At 38.6% G+C, this 26225-nt stretch overlaps 1 protein-coding gene across 9 annotated transcripts in view; it reads left to right on the top strand.

The window, feature by feature from the left end:
- The window catches only part of ITSN1 (intersectin 1), a 242499-nt gene that overhangs the window by 101868 nt on the left and 114406 nt on the right, over positions 1-26225 (top strand). For all 9 annotated transcript variants that reach the window (XM_032276601.1, XM_032276600.1, XM_032276603.1 and 6 more), the window contains 8 exons: positions 5112-5175; positions 8854-8991; positions 10659-10774; positions 14405-14667; positions 16762-16911; positions 17002-17142; positions 24362-24449; positions 24897-25036. In XM_032276601.1, coding sequence (XP_032132492.1) covers positions 5112-5175; positions 8854-8991; positions 10659-10774; positions 14405-14667; positions 16762-16911; positions 17002-17142; positions 24362-24449; positions 24897-25036 — 1100 coding nt within the window. The remainder of the gene's footprint in view (positions 1-5111; positions 5176-8853; positions 8992-10658; positions 10775-14404; positions 14668-16761; positions 16912-17001; positions 17143-24361; positions 24450-24896; positions 25037-26225) is intronic.

Raw genomic sequence — 26225 nt, 5'->3', positions numbered from 1 at the left:
GCAATGGCAAAATCTTAGCTCACTGCAGCCTCCACCTCCCATATTTAAGTGAGTCTCCTGCCCCAGCCTCCCGAATAACTGGGATTACAGGCATGCACCACCATGCCTGGCTGATTTTGTGTTTTTAGTAGAGACAGGGTTTCACCATGTTGATCAGGCTGGTCTCAAACTCCTAACCTCAGGTGATCCACCCACCTCAGCCTCCCAAAGTTCTGGGATTACAGGCGTGAGCCATTGTGCCTGGCCCACTAAAGGTATGTTTAATAGTATATTTTTAAGTACTGTTTTACATGGTTTGTTTGACAAACCAGTGCTCCACACAAACCCAGACCATTGCCAATGAATCTGAAAATATTTCCTGAAAACATTGATGTTTGCTGTGAGTTGATTAAAATAGTATTCAATTGAGACATTGATTGAGAAATTTTCTCTTTCTTGGTAGGATGTGTGTTTTATGAATGAAATGCAATATCTCCATTCCAAATATAATGACCCAGGCACTTGAACATTTAGAACTTTTAAATATCTGAGGCAGAAAGTAAAATTTGAAATATACTGGAAAGAAAGCAGATTTTCATATTGTTTAACATCTGCATACTTATTGCTACTTTGATCCAGCAAGAATTTAAGGTGGGAATTTTACTTTTGAACCAGACCTTTGTATAGTCATGTCAAGTAGAATAATTTATTATAGTAAACTGTAAAATGGGAATAAACAAAGGAAATTTAATTCATTTTCCCTTTATGTACTTAGGAATCAGTATAAAGTATGTTTTACACTAAATTAGACTGTTGATGGAAACAGCTGATTTTTTGAGGTGGATAGAACATAAAGGTCATTGTCTTGATCACAATTATACAGATAATTTTTTGAAGTCAGAATCCTCAAAGCAGTTCATTCAGCAGCAGGAGAAGCAAAATAGCAAGAAAGTTGAGAAAAGGTTTCAGTGTATAATGTGGCCCAAGTGAAATATATGTTATATTTGTAATCTCTTGTTTTTCATCCTTCTTACTTCTTTTTTTTTTTTTTTTTTTTTTTTGTGGGTTTTTGTTTTCAAGAACTGAAAAGCACCTCTTTTCTTTCTTTTTTTGAGACAGAGACTTGCTTTGTCACCCAGACTGGAATGTTATGGTATGATAGTAGCCCACTGCAGCCGTGAACTCCTGGACTCAAGCAATCCACTCACCTTAGCCTCTTGAGTAGCTGGGACTACAGACATGCATGCACCACCACACCCGGCTAATTTAAAAAAGGAGAGATGGGATCTTGCTATGTTGTCCAGGCTGGTTTTGAGCTCCTATCCTCAAGGAGTCCTACCACCTTGGCCTCCCAAAGTGCTGGGATTACAGGCACCCAGGCTGGAGTGCAGTGGCACGATCACGGTTCACTGCTGCCTTGATTTCCCAAGGCTCGGGGGATCCTCCCACTTTAGCCTCCCAAGTAGCTGGGATGACAGGCATGTGCCACCATGCCTAGTTAATTTTTTGTATTTTTTGTAGAAATGGGGTTTTGTCATGTTGCCGAGGCTGATCTTGAACTCCTGAGCTCAGCTGATCTGCCCACCTCTGCCTCCCAGAGTGGTGGGATTATAGGTATGAGCCACTACGCCTGGCCTTAGCAGTGGCACTATTTACCTCACTGACTATCTGGGTTGATTTGGCCAATGCATCCTGTTGGACATGCTGTTCTTCCTTCACAGCTTGATAGGTATACTGTTGCATGCCCTTTAAAGACACAGCTTTATAAAATAGAGAAGACTCATTCTTTAATTAAGGTTACGTAAGAAGCTCTAGAACTTTGGTAGTCCTGTTAATGCTACCCCCTCTTCTCAAAGGGTATTTTATTGTTGCATTCTGAAACAATGAATATGCTATTTGGTAATTCATCTATTAATCAGCAGAACTAAGGTCTTAGTCATTGTTTCAAATAAAGCTTATTTCATGTTGTTACTCTCTCCTTTCTAGCCATACTTCCCTGCCCAAACATGGATGCCAGAATTGGAGTTTGTGTTCTTGGGATTTCTGGGTTTATTCCCATGTTTCCTTATAAGCCAGTATTCTAAAACCGATAGCCCTTTATGTACATAGGTTTCCACAGAAGTTCTGTGCACTCCAAGCTCAACTGTATGTTGCCCAGTGTGCTAAGATGCTATCTTAGCTGTTGCTGATCTGTTTTTAATGTTTTGCAACATTGATTTAGTACATATATAAACAAATATTAGAATTACAAGATATAATTGTGATCTTTAGTGTGGGGATCAGCAAATGTTTTCTGTAAAGAACAGCACAATAAATATTTTAGGCTGTAGGTCATATGTTCTCTGCTGCAACTATTCAGCTTTGCCATTGTAGCATGACAGCAGCCTTAAATGAATAGGTATAGCTGTTTTAATAAAACTTTGTCTATGAAAACAAGGCAGTGGGCCAGATCTGGCCTAAGGGCTATAGTTTGCCAATCTCTGTTGTAGATTGTTTTCTTTATTTGATAGATGGAAGAACTTCATTTTAGAGAGCTAAAGTAGTTTTGTTAATGCCACATGCCATTAGGGAGTCAGGACTAGAATCCAAGTCTCCTGATATTCAGGTGTAGAGCTGGTTCTTCATATTTATTGTTAGGCTTTTTATGTGGAATAGATAAAATATTAACTTCCTTTTGTATTGATCTGGAGTAAGGGCAATTGTTATATGTATAAATTAAATCATCCACTAAAGCTTTGTTAATTCTAGTTTGTTACCAACCATCTAACTACAATGTTACAGACTAAAGAAAGTGATTCCTGAACTTTGCTCATTCCATTATACTACACAGTTCTTTAGAATGTTCATGTTAATTCAGTAGATTGTTTTTTATTCTTAGATGCTCCCAATACACACACACACTCACATCCACACACACATCCAGCAGGAATGTGTTCATATTTTCACCAAAAGTTAGAATGCTCACTATTAATAGTAGCTAATTGAAAACTATCTGAATGCTTGCCAACATTCAGTAGACTGAACAGGCCAGGCATGGTGGCTCATGCCTGTAATCCCAGCACTTTGGGAGGCCAAGGTGGGTAGATCACTTGGGGTCAGGAGTTGGAGACCAGCCTGGCCAACATGGGGAAACCCTATCTCTGCTTAAAAAAAAAAAACAAAAGAAATACAAAAATTAGCCGGGTATGGTGGTGCATGCCTGTAATCCCAGCTACGCAGGAAACTGAGACAGGAGAATCAGTTGAACCCAGGTGATGGAGGTTGCAGTGAGCCAAGATGGCTCCATTATACTCCAGCCTGGATGACAGAGCGAGACTCCATCTCAAACAAAAAAAAAAGAAAGAAAAGAAAACAGTAGAATGGACAATAAATTGGGATGTAATGACACAATGATATACTACATAGCAGTGAAGATTAATGTTCTACAACGATACACGAAAATATACTGAGCAAGATAAGCCAGGTGGAACAGCAGACAGACTATCCAGGTAGAAGTTAGGCTACCTTGGTGGTAGGTGATACTAAAAGAGATGCAAAGAGGGGTGTCTGGGGTGTGGTTATATTCTCTTTCATGACCTCCATAGTGTTTGGGTATTTTCAATTTGGAAAATTAATTCAGCTGTGTACATGTGCACATGTATATATCCACATGTATCTATTCATATGTGTGGTTTTCTGCCAGGATTTTATATGTAAATAAAAGTTATACTATTGTCAGTAATGTTACCTGCCATTGGAGCATCTTTCATTTGCTAACATGGTGCTAAGCTCACTGCCCCAATGGATCATAGACTGGGAGATCTGAAATGAGCAAACTGGGTTCCAGACTACCTTCCCCAGTCACTCAGCAGTCTAGACTAAGCCAGGACTAGAGCCCACAGCTCGTTGGTTCCCTAACCTCTACTGCTGGCCATGCAAAAACACTCCACTTTTTTGTTTTTTGATGAGGTGACATTTGAAAAATGAAATAGCAGAAAGCAGAAGCATATACACCAGAATCTTCCCAACAATATTGCCACAGGTTCCATTCCTCTGTCCATCAGTCTTCCTGGGACCACACCTTGAGAGGCGGTGCTAGAAATGAACACGTATTTCTCTCTCCCTCCCTGACACTAATTTACTTAAACAGAATCTCCTACTGTGCTTTTGTCTGATATCAAAGGCCACTTTAATACCAGAAGTGAAGATGTTTATGATTATTTTAAGAAATTAGAGCTTATCTTAAGAGAAGAGTTGAAATTCCAGAAAATCTTTCTTTTTTTTTTTTTTTTTTTTTTCTTGGCTAACATAGGAAATATGTTTTTGTTGTTGTTGTTTTTAATTGAGATAGTGTCTCACTCTTGCCCAGGATAGAATGCAGTGGCATCTCAGCTCACTGCAGCCTCTGCCTCTGGGGCACAAGTGATCCTCCTACCTCAGCCTCCCGAGTAGCTGCTACCACAGGCTCACGCCAGCTAATTTTTTGCATTTTTGGTGAAGATGGGGTTTTGCCATCTGGTCTTGAACTCCTGAGCTCAAGTGATCTGCCTGCCTGAGCCTCCCAAAACCTGGCATTACAGGCGTAAGCGACCACACCCAGCTGGAAATGTGTTCTAATCCTGAGTATTAGCCATTTGTGCAATCTTTTTTTTTTCTCTTTAAGTCTAGTGAAACCATTTCCCAGAGAGCTCTCTGAGGTCCCTTCCTCCTCTAAGATTCTCTGAATCTTCCCTGAATTTGCCTGAGGTTGAACAGGATGGAGGCAGCAGGTGGTAGCAGTGGTAAAAGATGTTAAACTTAAAGAGAATAAGTTTCAACTTTGTAAATAAAGCCCAATACAAATAAAGATGATGATCTGGACAAAAGGTCGGGTTATATTTGGAAACTCTAAATCTTTCACAGTCATTCTTTATCAAACATCCATTTAACAAAAATGTATTGAGTATGTGTCAGATGCCGTGCTCTGTGTTTCTCCCCTTTCTTTGGGGTTTAACTTCCATTTGACAGAGCCCTTGTGGTAATAGCAAATGTTATTTAAAGTACTGTGATTGCATGAGGTTGTGTAGTAGTCCATAGTAGGCAGAACCCTGGTCCTCCTGCACAGTGAGTATTTGCTGACTCATCTGTATGTCCTTTTCCTGGTTCCTGTTTAGGTCCCCAAGCAAGAACTATTCTTATGCAATCAAGTTTACCACAGGCTCAGCTGGCTTCAATATGGTAAGGAACGAAAAGTTCTTTGATTTGGATAAAGTGGAAACTTCCTTAGATTGGTGTGTGCTCATGGGTTTTTAGATTAATAGCATTTTTTTATGGGGGAATATGTAGAATTTGCCTAATTTTCAATGAGTTGTAATGATTGCCTCTTTCATAATACTATTTCCTCTCTCGATTTTGAAAAATACAAAAGCAGAGTAATACAACAAATTCTGAAGAAGTGATAGTACAACTTAACAATTCTCTCTTAACAATTGCCTCTCCCTTCTTTCTTTGATAATTTTAAGCCAAATCTTCTGCAAATATATCAGCTTGTATCTTCCAAAGAGAAGGATTTTCTCTTTTTTAAATTTTTTTATTTATGTATGTATTTTTGAGATGGAGTCCTGCTTTTTCACCGATGCTGGAGTGCAGTGGCACCATCTCAGCTCACTGCAACCTCCACCTCCGAGGTTCAAGCTGTTGTCCTGCCTCAGCCTCCTTAGCAGCTGGGATTACATGCATGCACCACCACGCCTGACTAAATTTTGTATTTTTGGTAGAGACGGGGTTTCACCATGTTGGCCAGGGTGGTCTTGAACTCCTGACCTCCACCTGCCTCAGCCTCCCAAAGTGCTGGGATTATAGGTGTGAGCCGCCATGCCCGACTGATTTTCTTTTTAGCATAGCCATAATACCAATAGCTCACCTAAATTATTTAGTAGTCATCCTTATCATTAAATTAATCAGGCAATGTTCAGATTTCTTAGGTTGCCTCAAAATGTTTTTATAGTTTATTTGTTTATATCAGGACTGAAATAAAGCCTACACTTTGCAATACTTGATCGTTCCATTTTTTATGTCTCCTTTAATCTATAAATTTCCCCTTGTTCTCCCGCTTCTTTTCCCAAGTCCCCCATGCGACCTCCCCCCAAGAAAACTTTCATTAAAAACAAACCAGATCATTCGTCCTGTAGTTTCTTAATGGCTTAACTTTTGAATATTACATTGCTGTGGGATTATCTGATTTGTTTCCGTATTCCTGTAAATTTGTAATTAGATCTAGAGCAAAGTTTCTCAATCCCAGCACCATTGACATTTTGGGCCCGATAAATCTTTGTTGTGGGGGGATGTCCTGTAGCATCTCCAGCCACAGCTCACTAGATGCTAGATGCCAGTAGCATGAGCTCTACACCCAGCATGACAATCAGAAATGTCTCCAGACTTTGACAGATGTCCCTTGGGGTACAAAATCATCCCTGGTTGAGAACTGCGGATCAGATTTGATTTGTTTTTGTTTTTGTTTTGTTTTTGACAAGACTGTACCAGAGAGGTCTCTGTGTACTTTCTGAAAGGGGCACATAATGTCTCTATTGTGTAATGATTTTGAATAGCTATCGATGAGCATTGCCTCGGTCCTACAGGCTTCCTTACATTTAAATGTTAACTAGAATGGTTTCTTAAGAAGTGTGCCTCTTATAGCTATGTGTTGGTGATTGCCCCCGGAAAATAAACCTTGTCTATAATGCTCACTGCAAAGTTTGTCATTTTTTTGCAGGACACATTGATATGGTTGTTTCACAAATGATCAAGCTCTAATGCAGCTCCCTTTTGTATGAAAGAGCTTGCCTTTGGTGGCAGACTAGACCAATTAATAAACATCTTGTATCTCTGACACATCCAGACCTCTTTAAATCTTGGTATTGAACAGTATTCTAGTGCCCTCTGAAATATAAACTTGAGATCTAACATTAATGGAGGTTGATTGACAATTTATTAGGTTCTTCTCATGATACCAGATTATATTGAAGTGTTTATTTTAAATTTCTCATTTATAACTCACCTCCTTTGAGAAAAACACTTGAGGCTTCTCCTGTTATAATGTTATATTCTGCTTCTACACACTTAAAAATGTTTTTTTTGTTTGTTTGTTTTTTGTTTTTTGAGACAGAGTCTCACTCTGTCACCAGGCTGGAGTGCAGTGGCATGATCTTGGCTCACTGCACCTCTGCCTCCCAGGTTCAAGCCATTCTCCTGCCTCAGCCTCCTGAGTAGCTGTGACTACAGGTGTGCACCACCACACCCAGCTAATTTTTGTATTTTTAGTAGAGATGGTGTTGGCCAGGATGGTCTTGATCTCTTGACCTCATGACCCTCCTGCGTCAGCTTCCCAAAGTGCTAGGTTTACAATTAAAGGCTTATAATCATAATTTAGGCAAGTGTGGTGAAGAACAAGTAAGAATTTCAGCCACCTTCTATCTGGTTTATCTAGGACTGGCTAACAGTGGGACACATCCAGGAGCAGAGAATAAGGAAAAGTGGGCAGGGGTTTCATTTTATTTCATTTGCATTTCTTTTCTTTTTAAAAATGGGTGTCTGGCATCTGGAAAGGGCAAAACTAGAGGAATGAAAAAGAGATCAGCAGTTGCCAGGGGCTGGGCACAAAGGAGGGAATTGCTACAAAGAGATGTGGACTTTTAGGCAGAGTGGACACTATCTGTGTATGTTGTGGTTCGTGTTTGTCAGAACTCTCAGAATTATACCCTAGAGAGTGTGTATGCTACTTTATGGAAATTATAACAATAAAAAAAGTTTATAGCACCTAAAGAAATTTCAGAATTAAGAAGATTTCTTAATTGTTGGCATTGGCAAAGCCAATTTCCCATTGGATTTGTTCTGTGGACATTTTAGGGAACGGATGTGTTGTCATGTATCTTCTTTTGATTGTCTAGAAATTGTTAATTAAAATCACATTCTTGGACTTGCTAGGAAAATGTTTACCATAATTAGCTACTTGGGCAAGTTCGTTATGAAGAATGATGGAAATTGAATCCTGAGATTGAGGAAGAGGAAACACTTTGACTCTGTGGCTGGAGTTCATAAAGATCCACCCTGTAGGCCTAGATTAACGGGTGACCAGCTACGCCCAGTGGGCTGAATCTGGCCTTTATCTGTTTTTGTGAAGGAAGCTTTTATTGTACAAACAGCCATGCCCATTCATTTACGTGTTGTCTATGGCTGCTTTCCTGCCAAAATGACAGAATTCAGTATGATAAAGATTGTATGTCTTATAAACCATAAAATATTTACTGACCCTTTCCTGCTAGTTTGTCATTTCCTGGTCTAGAGCAGAGCATTTAACAACATATAGAACTGGGTGTGGTGGCTCATGCCTGTAATCCCAGCGACTTGGTAGGTTCACTTGAGGCCAGGAGATAAAGACCAGCCTGGGCAACACAGTGAGACCCCATCTCTACAAAATATTTAAAAATTAGCTAGGCATGGTAGCACACCCCTTGTGATCCCACTATTTGGGATGCTGAGGCAGGAGGATCACTTAAGCCCAGAGTTTGAGGCTGCAGTGAACTATAATTAATGTCAGCCTGGGTAACAGAGTGAGAACTCATCTCTTAAAAAAGTTACATGGAATATGAGTGTGTTGTATTTTAAAAGGACTTGCAAAGGTTGAGAAAGAGTATCATTATAGTCATAGCATTTGTTGAATGAGGTACACTGTTCCAACTACGTGTAATTTTATCTTTGCAACAGTATGAAATAGGTACTATTTTGATAAACTGAGGGACAGAGAGACTCAGTTGGCCTGTGGTCAGAATAAGTAAACAGAACTTTTAAATCACTCATGAATAGTAAAAAGCATGAATTTTCATGAAAGCGAATTACAATGAACTTTTTGTTGAATAGGAATCTTTCTGACATTGATCAAGATGGAAAACTTACAGCAGAAGAATTTATCCTGGCTATGCACCTCATTGATGTAGCTATGTCTGGCCAACCACTGCCACCCGTCCTGCCTCCAGAATACATTCCACCTTCCTTTAGGTAAGGAACATTGGCTCTAATAAGAAATTGTGTGCAGAGTATATGAATTCCAGACTTGGCTTGACTATGTATCTTATCTGATTTTCATCCCTGACAAGGAAACTAAATATCTGTGAATTCTAGAGACTCTTATCTAGGTCTGTGTTAATCTTGGGCCCATCCTGTTCTTCATAGTACTTGTAGTATATTAGCGAAACAGTGGAATAAAACATCAATTTTGTACCAGCCTGTATCATCAATTCTTACCAGAAATTTTTGCAACAGATGCCAGCAGTGAAAGAGAAACGGCATGAGCCTATGCATAGAGAATAAACCAAGGAGATCGCACCTGTGAATCCTACACATTTAAGTAGTAACAAAAGCTGCTAGCAATGTAGAAATTATAATCAGGAAGGCAATTAAAGAAAATTATCCTGGACTGAAACAGCCTCAGTAAAGATGTCAAGAGAGTCTCCTGAGGTCCAGTATTATGACTGGCATCCACACTTACATCCATGCATGCACCCATGTACTGTCCAGGACAGTTCTGTCTCCTGACTTTGAACGTAAAAACTGAATATGAGATCTTACAAGTATGAAGAAGAATGAAAAACACAAAGATTAGGATTTCTGTCCTGAGTCCTCAAACTGCAGGAAAGATTGGGGCAAAATCCCCTTTATTTTTAATTTTTTTGAGGTGGAGTTTTGCTCTTGTTGCCCAGGCTTGAGTGCATTGGTGCAATCTCTGCTCACCACAATCTCCACCTCCTGGGTTCAAGCAATTCTCCTGCCTCAGCCTCCTGAGTAGCTGGGATTACAGGCATGTGCCACCACGCCCGGCTAATTTTGTATTTTTAGTAGAGACGGGGTTTCTCTGTGTTGGTCAGGCTGGTCTCGAACTCCAGACCTCAGGTAACCTGCCCGCCTTGGCCTCCCAAAGTGCTTGGATTATAGGCGTGAGCCACTACGCCTGGCCAAAATTCCCTTTAGATGAAGACAAACAGAACCATTACTGTCAGCATACACGTGGTTCAGGAACAAGCTGAGGAAACTGTGACTGTGTAGGAAGCAACAGGTAGGTGAGGCATTTTACCTGTGAAATCCCACAACTGCAGCATTGGAAGCCGATAATAAATGCAGAAAAAGGATTGGGAGACTGTTTAAACACAGCAAAGTTTAAAGTGAAAGAAATTAGTAAACAAAGTGATTTGTTTTATGAACTGTAAAGTACAGACATTGCATGTGTTTCTTAAGGGATGAAATGGAGAGACTGGAAAGGGAAGAGAGGTGCTCCCAGTGAGCTGAGCTGCTGAAGTTCCCTTGGAGGAACTTAAGGTCACTTGAGAGGGCAGTGGAAATAGCAGCTCCCACTTAGTGCTCACCCTGTCCCAGGCTTTGTTCTTACCACTTTATGAGTATTAACTACTTTTATCCTTTGGAATTATCCCAATTTTGGTGGTGATTCTTAAACAAGCTTGGCACTCAGAGTCTGTTGACATTCAAATATTCATGAAAAAGCTCTTTGTAAATAGAGAAGACAAAATCTTTATCTTTTCCTTACTATAAATGAAGTTTGCTCCATGGTATGGTAAAATCTTCAAAAATTCTTCTTTATAGTTTGTCCAGCTCCACCCAGACAAAGAAAAATGTGAATCCATTTATCTTTTTCTTTTTCCCCACAATTGCAGAAGAGTTCGATCTGGCAGTGGTATATCTGTCATAAGCTCAACATCTGTAGATCAGAGGCTACCAGAGGAACCAGTTTTAGAAGATGAACAGCAACAATTAGAAAAGAAATTACCTGGTAAGGCAGCCTTTACATTGATTTAAATCATTTAGATTAAACTAAATTAGAAATTTCCTATCTCTAAGACAAAGATATAGGTAAACATAAATTTAGCTTTTGACATTTTTACCTTGTTCCTTAACTGACCTTAGTCAGAGACATTGTTAATTAAGCTTTTGGATGTGGGTCTGGATAGAGAAGTAAGAACATTATGCACTCTGCTAATGCACTGTTGTTCTAACTTTTAACTTGAAATCTGATTGCAAACTGCTAAACGAAAATTATGTAAATCATATCCATAGAACGTACAGCATCAAAAATTGATGAGTATTAAGGTGATTACTTAATACCACCAGTGCAGAAATAGAAAGTGAAATCACCTACTGTTATTTTCTCGTGTTATTATAAGAGAATTGGAAACTCCTTAATCACAGTAACCTATTTTAAATTTAATGTGAACCTATTTTATTTAATTTATTTTATTTTTTTGAGATGGAGTCTCACTTTGTCGAGAGTGCAGTGGTGCAGTCTAGCTAACTTGGTCCTCTGTCTCCCATGTTCAAGTGATTCTCCTGACTCAGCCTGTGGAGTAGTTGAGATTACAGGAATGTGTCACCATGCCTGGCTAATTTTTGTATTTCTGGTAGAGACAGGGTTTCATCATGTTGGCCAGGCTGGTCTCAAACTCCTGACCTCAAGAGATCCACCCATCTTGGCTTCCCAAAGTGCTGGGATTACAAGTGAGAGTCATTGCACCTGGCCTGAACCTATTTTAAATAGTCCTCATTTACAATGATAAATCCAACATACTATTAAAATATTCTAAGGTGGCTATGAATTATTAATGAGATTATAAAGATAACTAAGAAGCAAATGAAATTTATTATGGAGTGCTTTCATGATAAATACTTTGTCAGTGTCGTTTTGCTGCATTTAAGATGATCAGCAGTTAATTGGTCTGGTAAGAACACTTGTCCCAGTTTATTGTCTAAACTAAATTACCCTTCTGTTCAATGATGAAATACTCATTGCACGTATTCTATGTGCAAGGCTGCGTGTTGAGCAAAGACTACATATTAATAATACATGGTTCATACTCTCTAGAAACATTAAAACATATAAGAGGATTGAAGACACCCATATAAGCAATCACTTAAGCAGCACTTGAGTGGGATGAATTCCTGGAGAGTGTTACAGATGCACAACAGACCTCACTTATGGTTGGTTGGTGTAGAGTGGGAAAGACATGAGGAATTAAATGTCTGTGGAAGAGGTCACAGTTGAGTTGAGACTTGAAGATGAGTAGGTTCACCACAAGTAGAAGTGAAGAATATTTCAGGTTTTTATAACAATGAGAATGAAGTCTCAATGGCAGATAGGACAGGAATGCTTGGAATGCAGAATTTTCTTTTTCTGTTTTTAGTAGACATTTAAAATTTTGAACAGGAAGCAACATTATCAGAGATTTCATTTGTGCATTCATTCTTTCAATAGCTGTTTATTATATGCCTCCTACGTACTAGGAATGTTGCCAGATGCTGGAATTAAAAAGATGTATAGAGACTTGGAGAGTTTTTAAAATTGAGATGAAATTTACATAATATAAAATGTACAGTTCAGTGGCTGTCGTTGTCTGCTTGGACTGCCATAACAAAATAACATAGACTAGTGGCTTAAACAGTGGGAATTTATCTCTTAACATTCTGGAGGCTGGAAGTCCAAGATCAAGGTATACAGATTTGGTTCCTGGTGAGGGCCCTCTTCCTACATGCAGACAGCAGCTTTCACTTCTTTTGCTTACATGGCTTTTCCTTGGAGAGACAGATCTCTCTCTCTCTGTCTCTCTGTCTCTCTCTCTCTCTCTCTCTCTCTCTCTCTCTCTCTCTTCCCCCATCTCTGACCCCATCTTTTTATAAGGATATTAATTCATCATAAGGGCCCCCACCCTTACTACTAATCTTAACTCTACAAAGGCTCTATCTCCAAATATCACATTAGGGTAATTAGGGCTTCAGTATATGAATTTTGGTCGGGGGGACACAAACATTCAGTTCCTAACAATGGCATTTCGTGAACTCACAGTGTCTTGCAGCCACAACCTCTATCTTTTTTCAAGATACTTTCCTCACCCCAAAATAAAACTCCATATCCATCGCTCCCCATCCTTCCGTTCCCTCCAGCACCTGGCAACCACCAATCTGCTTTCTGGGATTTACCTATTGTGGATATTTCATACAAATGGAAGCATATATGACCTTTTATGTCCGACTTATTTCACTTAGCACAATATTTTTGAGATTCATCCACCTTGCAGCATGTATCATTACATCATCCCTTTCTGTGGTAGAGGGACTTTGAATTTTTTTCTTTTGGAATGGAGTCTGCTCTTGTCACCCAGACTGGAGTGCAGTGGTATGATCTCAGCTCACCACAATGTCTGCCTCCTGGGTTCAAGCAATTCTTCTGCCTCGGTCTCCTGAGTAGCTGGGATTACAGGTGCCTGCCACCATGCCCGGCGAGTTTTTTTGTATTTTTAGTAGAGACGGGGTTTCACCATGTTGGCCAGGCTGGTATCGAATTCCAGACCTCAAGTGATTTGCTCGACTTGGCCTCCCAAAGTACTGGGATTACAGGTGTGAGCCACTGCACCTGGCCTGCACTTTGAATTTTAAGATATCAGAGTAGAGGATATCGCCTCCTCTGAAATCACCAAAGGTATAAGAGCAAGGAAACCAAAACATACTTGCGCTCTTTGATGTCTAATCACTGACTACACAGTACGTGAAGAAAGTCTGTCAAAAGCAGTGAAGTCCAAACAGGAATGTGGGAAGAAGCCAAAGAAGGATGCTCACAGCTACAGGTCTCAAGGCAGAATGAGAAGCGATGGTTCCTAGACATGTCCCAAGGCCTGGCATCCTGCACAGGCCAGCAATGAGTGCTCCTGTGGCTGGGATTGGTACCAAGGAGGATTGCGTGAGGCCAACATGGAAATGAAATAGACACTGCTGAGGATAGTAATGATGGGATTATAGAAAATGAAGAAATAAAATGGACATAAACAAAATATTAGAAAAAAAATGATAGAACTGAGTATTCTAAATTTGTAATTGATGTGTCAAAGAAGGAAACTGAATAATGAGTTAGAAAAAATTGTTGACTGACTGTGATCTCCATAAGAATCAGGGCATAGCTTGTTCTTCAGTGTGAAAAGCGGAATGCTCACTTTTTGCTCTGCTTTGAGAAATCTTGTTAGATTAGAGGACTCATCAGCACAGTTATAAGGCAATGAGAAGAAGGGAGAGAGTCAGAGACTCATGGTCCAAAAGAGTGGGGATTAATTGCTAGGGCAAGCTCATGGGAAGAAGGGAAAGGATGGAGTAACAGGGAAAGAAAAGAGTCTGGGTGGTGATATAGAACTGCTAGAAAAGGATCTTTTAGAAACAGTGTTTGGTGTGGAGAAGAGAGTATATAAGCAGAGAGATTGTGCAAAGGGCATTTTCTTTGTGCTCATTATCAAGGGCACAGAAGCTTAGAGAGTTCTGGACCTGGGTTTGTACTACAGGTTTCAAATACACTAGTGAGTTTTCCTTTGAAAAGAGTGTGTTGAAGATCATAAGTTTTCATAGTTGCTGTGTTCCTTGTCTGAAGTAACGTTTGAAGATAAGAAGCGGGAGAACTTTGAACGTGGCAACCTGGAACTGGAGAAACGAAGGCAAGCTCTCCTGGAGCAGCAGCGCAAAGAGCAGGAGCGCCTGGCTCAGCTGGAGCGGGCGGAGCAGGAGAGGAAAGAACGTGAGCGCCAGGAGCAAGAGCGCAAAAGACAACTGGAGCTGGAGAAGCAACTGGAAAAGCAGCGGGAGCTAGAACGGCAGAGAGAGGAGGAGAGGAGGAAGGAAATTGAGAGGCGAGAGGTAAGCAGGCCAGAGTGGAGCCACCCCAAGTTAGTGTGTGATCACCCCCTTTCAGAATATCCAGGTGATCTGTTCGTGCAATCTTTGTCTTTCTTTTTATAATTCAGTGGTTTTAGTATATTCCCAAAGTTATGCAACCATTGTCCTGGTCTACTTCCAGAACATTTTCATCACCCTAGCTCCTACCCATTAAGCAGCTACTCGCCATTTCTTTCTCCCTCCAACTCCTGTCTATCATTAATTTACTTTCTATCTTTCTAGATTTACCTATTCAGGACATTTTTTTATAAAAGGAATCATCAATATATGGCCTTTTGCGTCTGACTTTCACTTAACATCATGTTTTCAAAGTTCATCTACATTATAAAATGAATCAGTCCTTTATTCCTGTTTATGGCTGAGTAATATTTCATTATATGGATATACCATTTAATTCACGTGTTTTAATTCCTCGGTTGATGGTCGTTGTGGCTATTACAAACAATGCTGTTATGAACATTAATGTACAAGTTTTTGATGATACAGTTTTGTAACAAATCACTGATAACGGTGTTTTTCCGGACTGTTTTTTCTGTATAAATATATATAAAAATATAAATATTTTTATGGTGGAGAGTGTAAGGATTGTGTGTATACATATATATATTTTTTGAGACAGAGTCTTGTGCTTTTGCCCAGGCTGGAGTGCAGTGACGCAATATCAGCTCACTGCAACCTCCACCTCCCGGATTCAAGTGATTCTCCTGCCTCAGCCTCCCAAGTAGCTGGGATTACAGGCGCTCGCCACCACACCCGGCTAATTTTTTTTTTTTTTTTTTTTTATTTTTAGTAGAGATGGGGTTTCACCATGTGTTGACCAGGCTGGGCTCCTGACCTTGTGATCTGCCCACCTTGGCCTTCCAAAGTCCTGAATTACAGGCATGAGCCACATGCCCAGCCAGGTTGTATAATTTTTTAAACACCACTGTAATTGTGTCATACCAATTACATTGTTCTGCAACCTTCTTTTTAAACTCTTTTAAAAATATTTCTGGGACATCCTATATTCTATGGAAGTCTTCATAAATTTAGCCGCATACCTGGAAAGGGGCTAAGCCAATCTTCTCTCTCTTTCCAGTTTTAGTATGTTACTGCAGAAGCAACACATGGTTCTCTCATGTGAATGAAATATAAAAATGAGGAATTTTTCGTTATTAAAGAATAGCCTGAGTGCCATGCCTCAAGCCTGTAATCCCAGCACTTTGGGAGAATGAGGAAAGATCACTTGAGGCCAGGAGTTGGAAGCCAGTGCATTCTAGCCTGGGTAACGGAGCAAGACCCTGTCTCAAAAGAAAGAAAACTTTTAGCCATAACTCCCTTTTGTTCAGGCAGATATTAACAAAATTTTAATTTTCAGAATGGACAAGCAAAGATAGGCAATCTTTTCTTTGACGTACAAAAAAAAGATTCTAGAGTATTTATTCAAAATTATTAATAGACATTTACCAGGTGTACATTGCCAGGTGTAGTTGGAAGACCCATGAGTCAGAGGCAATTCTGATAGACTGTCAGGCGCTCTGATATGTACTCTATCTAACAGTCCTCGGAGCCGGTGCTGGAGAGAGCTAAAGCTTTTGTGGTAAAAAGGAAATGAATGATTAGGAAGTGGGGAGTCACAGACTTTTAAAATGAATTAAATAATAATTTCTCCTTTGGTGGAATAAAATCAAGTTTTGTTTGTTTTTGTTCAGGTGTGTTTTAGTTTGATTTCACTAGGTGAAATTTTCCTTCTCGGTGTGTCAGTAAATAAGTAGAACTTCTAGTTAGCACATCAAGCATTCTTGAAGACATAAAGAATGGAATTCTAATGGAAAAATGATTCTGTCAGTTCTCTTCTTATGCAAATATAATAGCTAGTTCTATATATTCCCTTTATTTCCATAGAAAGAATACTGCATTTTTATAAATTATTTTTGGCTTTGTAATGTGATTTCTTACAATGTTTAACATTTCATCCCTAAAAGGAAAGACTTACTAGATGCCGCTTTTCTGAAGAGACATTGTGTAATGTAAGAACTGAAACATTAATAATTTGTCTCTTTGTAAATGTCACAGGCTGCAAAACGGGAACTTGAAAGGCAACGACAACTTGAGTGGGAACGGAATCGAAGGCAAGAACTACTAAATCAAAGAAACAAAGAACAAGAGGACATAGTTGTACTGAAAGCAAAGAAAAAGACTTTGGAATTTGAACTAGAAGCTCTAGTGAGTGAAGTTTGGTTATACTTTGGAAATATACTAAGATGGAACCATTAAAAACAGTAATAATTTTTATTATCTTTCATTTGTTAAAAGAATGATAAAAAGCATCAACTAGAAGGGAAACTTCAAGATATCAGATGTCGATTGTCTACCCAGAGGCAAGAAATTGAGAGCACAAACAAATCTAGAGAGTTGAGAATTGCCGAAATCACCCATCTACAGCAACAACTGCAGGTGAGGAAATACGCCTCTTTTTAAAAGCTATTAAACTGGCATACTTTTCTCTAATTCATTTCATTTATTTATTCAGTAAACATTAAGCAACTATCTTGTACTAGGCACTGGGAAGCAAAAATGAGGTAGACAAGGTCCTTGTGTGAAGCGTAGCCTGTCAAAGAGACAAACTCAGCGAAGGTTTACTGAGCACTGCTGCGGGCCAGGTGCTCTTGCAGCTTCTGAGGCTATAGCAGTAAACAGCAGGGACAGATACTCTGCCTTCTGGGAGCTTACCCTCTGTTTGCAGGAGGAACAGAGACTAACAAAATAAAGCTTGTACTGTATTAGAAGATGAAAAGTGCTGCAGAGAGTGAGTAGGGAAGGGAATAGAGAGTCCTGGGGATAGAAAAGGTTGTGATTTTAACTAAGGTAGTCAAGACAGATCTTTCTGGATAGTGACATTTGAGCAGAGACTTGAAATTAATGATAGGCTAAGCCATGTGGGTATCCGGCAGAGCAAGATCTAGGCAGGGAAATAGGAGTGCCAAAGTCCTGAGGCCATAGCAGGACTCTTGAGATGCCAGGATACTACTTACTAGAGCAGGCTGGAGCTGGATCACACAGAACCTGTAGTCCACCAACAGGACTTCGGCTTTACTGTGATAATTACAGTAAATAAGTACACTTACGTATTTTAGGGGGTCAACTGAGAGCTATATGTATAGTAAATAGTTGGAGACACACAGAGTACTATTAGTAGTTCTGTCTAAATTTCAAAGCCTATCCAAAGTTGTTATAATATCACTTGGTTTGGTATCAAGTGCTGAACTATAGGGGCATCAAATTCATGTAAATATTGTCTTCAGATTATCATATTTGTTTGTGACCTTTTCATGTCAGGCTTTTTTTTCTCAGCATGATGTTTTTGAGATGTATCCGTGTTTTTGAGTGAATGACTCCTTTGTTTCTTTTCATCACTGAATAGTATTTCCTTATATGTCCATTCACCTATTGGTTGATATTCAGGTTTTTTCCAGTGTGGAACTTTTATGAATAAAACTGCAGTGAGCATTTATGTACAAGTCTTTATGTGGAAATGGTTTATTTCTCTTGGGTAAACTTTTAGGAGCGGAACTACTGTGTCTTATAAGTGTATACTTAACCCCATAAGGAACTGTCAAGCTGGGTGCAGTGGCTCACACCTGTAATCCTCATACTTTGAGAGGCCAAGGTAGGAGAATCACGTGAGTGCATAAGTTTGAGATTAGCCTGGGCAACATAGTGAGACTCTATTTCTACAAAAAAAAAAATTAAAAATTAGCTGGCATGGGGGCATTCACCTGTAATACCAGCTACTCAGGCATCTGAGGCAGGAGAACCACTTGAGCCTAGGAGATTGAGGCTGCAGTGAGCTATGATTGAGCCACTGACAACCTGGGCCACAGAACAAGACCCTGTCCAAAAAAAAAAAAAAAAAGGAGGGAGGGGGAGACAGAGAGAGAAGAGAAAAAAAGAGAAAAATGAAAAGAAAGAATGCTGTCAAACTGTTTGCAAAGAGTTTATACCATTTTACATTTTGATTATTAATTTGTATTTTCCTGAAGGCTAATGATGTTGGGCATTATCTTACATGTTTATTGACGAGTATCTTTTACTGTATACATATCTTTGTTGAAGTGTCTGAATAAATCTTTTGCCCATTTTTTATTGGGCTGTTTGTCTAATTATTTACTTGTATAAGTTCTTTTATATTCTTAACAAGTCATTTGTCAGGTACATATTTTGCAAATATTTTCTCCCAATCTGTGGCTTAAGTTTAATTTTTGTAATGGTATTTTTAAAAAGGCAGAAGTTTTAAATTTTGAAAAACTCAGTTTACCATTTTTTTCTTTCGGTGTTTATGCTTTTTATGTTCTATGAGAAATCTTTGACTACCCCATGATTGCAAATATTTTATTTTCTTCCAGAAGTTTTTACTTTTTTTATTTAAAAAATAAGTTTTATAAGTTTTTATAAATTTTGTCTTTTAAGTTTCATAGTTATATCTTATGTTTAGGTCTATGAGCCATTTCAAGTTGATTTTTGCATGTAGTATAAGGTAATGGTTGAGGTTTTTTTTTTTTTTTACATACTGTTACTCAGTTGTTCTAGCACCATTTATTAAAAACACTGGCATTTCTCCCATTGAGTTACCTTGGTAGCTTGTTGAAAATCAGTTGAATATATTTGTAATGGTCTATTCTGGACTCTGTTCTGTTCTTTTGAGCTATCTGTCCTTTACCAGTCTCTCACCCTGTTGATACCTAATGGCTGAATTCAAGTGGTATGAATTCTCTGTTACTCTTCTTCTTTTTCAGAATTGTTTTCAGTTAGTTATTCTAGGTCTTTAACATCTCCATATAAGTTTTAGAATCAGCTTATCAGTTTTTACGAAAATGCTTGGAATTTTGTTGGAATTCCATTGAATTTATAAATCAATTTGGGAAGATCTGACATCTTAGCAATAGTAAATCTATGGCATAAATCTCTATTTAGGTTGTTATAAATTTCTCTCAAAAATGTGGTTGTTTTTTTTTTTTTTTTTTTTTTTTGAGAGAATTTTGGTACTTTTTACCCAGGCTGGAGTGCAGTGGCGCGATCTCGACTCACCGCAACCTCCGCCTCCTGGGTTTGGGCAATTCTCCTGCCTCAACCTCCTGAGTAGCTGGGATTACAGGCACGCGCCACCATGCCCAGCTAATGTTTTTTGTATTTTTAGTAGAGACAGGGTTTCACTATGTTGACCAGGATGGTCTCGATCTCTTGACCTTGTGATGCACCCGCCTCGGCCTCCCAAAGTGCTGGGATTACAGGCTTGAGCCACCGTGCCCGGCCTCAGCAATGTTTTGTGTCCAACTTTTATAGATACTTTGTGAAGTTTATCCCTAAGTATTTTGTGGCTTTTGATGCTATTATATATTATTGCATATTTTTGTTTTAGTTTTTAGTTGTTTGGTGCCAGTAAATGGAAATAGAATTTATTGTTGTATATTGACCTTATATCTGTGATTGCTTAACTTTCCTAATGTGTCTTTGTTGACCAGAACCTCCCATACTGTATTTTTTTTTACGTACTGATACTCAGTTTCTCTAGCACCATTTATTAGAAACACTGGCCTTTCTCCCATTGAGTTACCTTGGTAGTTTGTTGAAAATCAGCTGAACATATTTATTAAGTTATCAGTTGAACTTCTCTCAAGTGGGGAGAGCCTCTTTCCGCCTCTGAAGGAAAGCCATCCCACCATTGAGTATGGTTTTAACCAGGGTTCTTGTAAACACCTTTTATCAGGTTGATAGACTTCCCTTTTTGCTGAGGGTTTTTATGATGAATGGGTATTGAATTAGATCATATGTTTTTTCCTGCACCTATTGTGATAAGTATGTGTTTTTTCTTTCTTATTTTGTTTATACAATGATTTACATGGATTACAATTTGAATGTCAAATCAGCCTTCCATTCTTGGGATAAACTACACTTGGTCATGCTATACTACCCTTTATTAAAATATTTTACTACATTCCATTTCCTATTATGTTATTAAGGATCTTTTTATTTGAATTCAATAGAGATAATGGTTTTTTGTTTTCTTGTAATATCCTTGTTTAGTTTTGATATCAGGGTAATGCTGACTTCAGAAAATGAGTTAGAAAGTATTCCTTCCTCCTCTGTTTTCTAAAAATGTTTGTGTTGAATTAGCATTTCTTCTTCTTCTTCTTTTTTTTTTTAAAAGACGGGGTTTCATCATGTTGGTCAGGCTGGTCTTGAACTCCCAACCTCAGGTGATCCGCCCGCCTTGGCCTCCAAAGTGCTTGGATTACAGGCGTGAGCCACCGTGCCCGGCCTGAATTAGCATTTCTTCTTAAATTTTGGTGGCATTCACCAGTGAAGCCTTTTGGGCCTGTAGCTTTCTTTGTGGTAAGACTTAATTATAAAATTTATTCAGTAGTCTAGATGTTGCTGTGAAGAAAAAAGAAAAAAAAAATTATTCAGTAGGTGTAGGACTATTCTGATTTTCTTCTTCTCTTTGAATCGTTTTTTTTGTTTGTTTTGTTTTGTTTTGTTTTGTTTTGTTTTGTTTTGTTTTGTTTTGTTTTTGAGAGACGGAGTCTCCCTCTGTTGCCAGGCTGGAGTGCAGTGGCGCGATCGTGGCTCACTGCAACCTCCACCTCTCGGGTTCAAGCAGTTCTCCTGCCTCAGCCTCTGACTAGCTGGGACTACAGGCGCACGCCACCATGCCCAGCTAATTTTTGTACTTTTTTTTTTTTTTTTGAGACGGAGTTTCACTCATGTTACCCAGGCTGGAGTGCAATGGCGCGATCTTGGCTCACTGCAACCTCCGCCTCCTGGGTTCAGGCAATTCTCCTGCCTCAGCCTCCCGAGTAGCTGGGATTACAGGCACGCACCACCATGCCCAGCTAATTTTTTGTATTTTTAGTAGAGACGGGGTTTCACTATGTTGACCAGGATGGTCTTGATCTCTTGACCTCGTGATCCACCCGCCTTGGCCTCCCAAAGTGCTGGGATTACAGGCGTGAGCCACTGCACCCGGCCGAATCTGTTTTGATTTTTTGTACCTGTCAATGAATTTGTTTATATCATCTAAATTATTAAATTTATTTGTATAACGTTCTCTTATTCTGTGCAAGTCTGAGGTATCTGTAGAGATGCCCCTTCTTTCATTCCCGATATTGGTAATTTGTGCCATCTCACCCTGTCTCTGTGCTTCCTTCCTCCTCCTCTTCCTTCCTCCCCACAACCCCTTCTTCTTTCCTTTCTCCTATTGTCTCTCTCCTCCTTCTCCTCCTCCTCCTCCTTTTCTTGATCAATCTACCTGGAGTTTGTTGATTTTTAAAAAATAAGTTATTGGCTTTATTTTTTTTTTTAAATAAGCTCTTAGCTTTATTGATTTTTTTTCTGTGGTATGTCTGTTTTCTGTTTTATTTATTTATGTTCTTTTTCTCTTGTTTCTTCCATTTACTTATTTGGGGGTTAATTTTCTTTTCTCAAGCTTCCTAAGAAGGAAGTTTAGATAATTGGTTTTGGACCTTTCTTCATTTTTGATACCAACATTTTAAGCTTTACATTTCCTTCTAAATACTGACATTGCCATATCCCACCAATTTTTAATATGTTGCATTTTCATATTTATTCAATTCAAAATCTTTTAAAATTTTTCTTTGTAATTTCTTCTAATTCTTTCACGTTTATTGAGATTTATAGCTCAACATATGATCTGTCTTGGGGAATATTCTATGGGCACTTGAAAATAACATGCACTCTGTTGTAATTAGGTAAAGTATCCCCCAAGTGTTAGATCAAGTTGATTCATGGTGGTCTTCAAGTCTCCTCTGTCTTGACTGATTTTGTGCCTACTTTTATTAGTTACTGAGAGTAGAACATTGAAATTCTGATCATTGTGGATTTGTCTATTTTCCTTTTATTTTTGTTCAGTTATTATTTCATGTACTTTAACGTCCTAAGAAAGTCCTTATAAAGTTGAAATTTGAGATTTGTAAAGTAAAAAGTACCAGAAGTTGATTACTGGAAATTGTTTTAACATATTACAAAATGCATGCACCTTTTTGAAGTATGTTTTTCTCCTCTCCCCTCCCCTCCTCTCCCCTCCTCTCCCCTCCCCTCCCATCCCCTCTCTTTCTTTCCTTCCCTCCCTCCCACTGTTGCCTAGGCTGGAGTGCAGTGGTACAATCTCAGCTCACTGCAACCTCCGCCTCCCAAGTTCAAGTTATTCTCCTGCCTCAGATGGGCTTTCACCATGTTGACCAGGCTGGTCCTGAACTCCTGACTTCATGTGATCTGCCCACCTCGGCCTAAGTATATTTTTCCATGTGTTAACTCTCTCTATGTGTCTTTTGTTAACACTTGAGGTAAAGTTTCATAAAATGCTTTCCTGGAAAATTTCCTGAAGGCCATGGTTTATCTAAGTATTATCACCTACCTAATACTGTGCTATGTGACCAAATATAAGTTTTATTATTTAAGACTGATGCTTAGAATGTTTGCTTATTGATAACATAATAAAAATCAGGGTTTCCAAAAACATAGTGAAGTGAAAAATAAAACATTCTCTGAAGAAAGAAAGGTACGTAGTAGATAATGAGGTATTGGTTCCCTTTCTGTACAGGGATTAGCAGTTACTTGCTTTGGAAATAAGTCAGGTCTGATTTTGTGTATTCTGTTTTGTCACAATTTTTTTTTTTCTGGTATGGATTATTCATAGGAGAAGATGCTTCTAAATTCTTGGTATTGAGTTAACTCTTTCTACCATTTACATTACATGCATTACAGAGATTTATTCCTCATAAGCCAGTCTGTATCTAAAGGTGGTTATTCCAAAAGAGACTGGTTTTTAGCTTCTGATAAAAAATTTTAATTAAGGCATTTTTAGCTTTTCAAACAAAACGTCAATACATAGAGCTCATTTTTTATCAAGGTAAAAATAAAAGTCAGATATTCTTTATTATAGCTACCATTTTACTGAAATGTACAGAAACTCTGCAGGATATTTTTGGCTGAATTTAAGCAAATACTGTGCTTGGCAAGTTAACCTCAAAAATTCCAAACAGCCTGTGCAGTGTGGCTTAACTTTTTTCTTGTGTCAGTTAAAAAGTAGTTGCTTCAAAACTTTTGTGTACCTGTTTAAAATTCCATCCAGTGTGGTGGAAAAATATATACAGCAGCTAAGATTCTAGTTGTTAAAAATCTTTTATTTCTTTCCAACTTCATGTATACAATAAACCTAAGTTCAGCCTTAGTAAGTATCAAAGTTCAGAATAGAGTAGTAGGATAACTCCTATTTAAACCACTGAGTTCGTTTACTAACAGTAGGATCACTGCATTTGCATTTGATCCCAGTGCTATTGGAAGCTCATTACTTGAATTTATCTATGTGGATTAGTACCTACTGTACATTTTTTAAAGCTCATAAATATCTAGTAAGTCAACAAAAATATAAGAAATATCAGGGAAGCCATAACTATCTTAACTTTATTTTAGGGAAATGCATTTAGCAAACAATGTAGGAGCCATGCCTAACTAACGATTAAATGCAGGTTTACCATACGGGATTTGGGATGAGTCTTTGAGGACTGTGAAAACTGACTTGAGCTCTGCCTGGATCTTAATGTAGACATGGTAGCCTTCCCTGTCATTCATTACTGTTTTCCTCCTTCCCTCCCAGGAATCTCAGCAAATGCTTGGAAGACTTATTCCAGAAAAACAGATACTAAATGACCAATTAAAACAAGTTCAGCAGAACAGTTTGCACAGTAGGTGTTTTTTTTTAAAGCTGACTTTTTCTTCCCCCCCCCCCCCCTTTTTTTTTTTTTTGAGACAAAGTCTCGCTCTGTCACCCAGGCTGGAGTGCAGTGGCATGACCTCTGCTCACTGTAACCTCTACCTCCTTGGTTCAAGATTCTCCTGCCTCAGTATCAAAGTAACTGGGGCTACAGGTGTGTGCCACCACACTTAGTTAATTTTTATATTTTTAGTAGAGATAGAGTTTCACTATGTTGGCCAGGCTGGTCTCGAACTCCTGACCTCAGGTGATCCGCCCACTTCAGCCTCCCAAAGTGCTGGGATTATAGGTGTAGGCTACTGCGCGTAGCCTTTTTTTTTTTAAACAGCAAGAATTTCCTTAAGTGAAATGAGAACGTTAAAAAAAAATTTTCCTCACTGGAAATTAAAGTTATCTTTGCAATGTTTTTATAAAATAGGAGATTCACTTGTTACACTTAAAAGAGCTTTAGAAGCAAAAGAAATAGCTCGGCAGCAGCTACGAGACCAACTGGATGAAGTGGAGAAAGAAACTAGATCAAAACTACAGGAGATTGATATTTTCAATAATCAGCTGAAGGTAACTATTCTATGTGTACCTGCATGTATGTCCTACCCTTTAATTTTTTTTAACTGTCCAAATGACTAGCTGCTATTTAATTCCAGGCAGAAAAATTTATTATGCCATTATGAAAGCCTTCACATTTATATATGAACATTATACAATCTAAATTGCACTTTTCTCCTTGAAAATGTAAAAATGAATTTGGCATCTGTAAATTAGGGCTGAGTGAGTGGCCCCAGCATGACATCTGTTTTAACCTGAATCATATTTTGACACATTTCCACTCTTTTGTCTGTTTATAATTACATCAAGTTGATTCCAAAAGCTTTGTCTTTCATATGTTCTTTGAATACTACTAAAAGGAATTGTTGCCGGGCGCGGTGGCTCAAGCCTGTAATCCCAGCACTTTGGGAGGCCGAGGCAGGTGGATCACGAGGTCAAGAGATCGAGGCCATCCTGGTCAACATGGTGAAACCCCGTCTCTACTAAAAATACAAAAAATTAGCTGGGCATGGTGGCGCTTGCCTGTAATCCCAGCTACTCAGGAGGCTGAGGCAGGAGAATTGCTTGAACCCAGGAGACGGAGGTTGCGGTGAGCCGAGATCGTGCCATTGCACTCCAGCCTGGGTAACAAGAGCGAAACCCCATCTCAAAAAAAAAAAATAAATAAAAGGAATTGTTTTCTTTTTTAAAACTAAGAATTTTTCTGCCACTTCTTATCTTCAAGATTGTGCTTAAATGTAGATCTTTATTTTGTTACCTCGCATTTTTAAATCTTACTGCTTTAGTGGAGTGATTGCTTTTGTCTCTGTGACAGAAGTGGTGTATGGTTTTGTCACATTTGCACAGTAAAATTGGGAAAATGCCAAAATTCTGAGGAAATGTAAAATGGTTAGATCATAGCCTCTTTCAGATTTGGTGTTTCTGATTTAACTTTACAACTGTATCATCTTAAGAATGTTAATTCTTATAATAAAATCAGAACACAAACAGTTCATTTCTTATAAACAATTATATGCTACTTTAGATGTATATAGATATTAGCATTTTTATTAATTATATTCTTATAAGAAATTGGATGTTACACTTTTTTCCTCCCCAAATATTTGTTTTCCTTTCCTAACTTAAAATTCTTTATACTTGACTCTGTCCAATTCAGCTTTTGGCAGTAGGAAGAAAACAGTAAAACTCCTGTTCTTTAATT

Source organism: Sapajus apella, unplaced genomic scaffold, assembly GCF_009761245.1.
Source record: "Sapajus apella isolate SASKATOON/1434 unplaced genomic scaffold, GSC_monkey_1.0 scaffold8, whole genome shotgun sequence".
Taxonomy (NCBI): domain Eukaryota; kingdom Metazoa; phylum Chordata; class Mammalia; order Primates; family Cebidae; genus Sapajus; species Sapajus apella.
The sequence above is the reverse complement of the archived record's forward strand: the minus strand, read 5'-3'. Positions and strand labels throughout refer to the sequence as shown.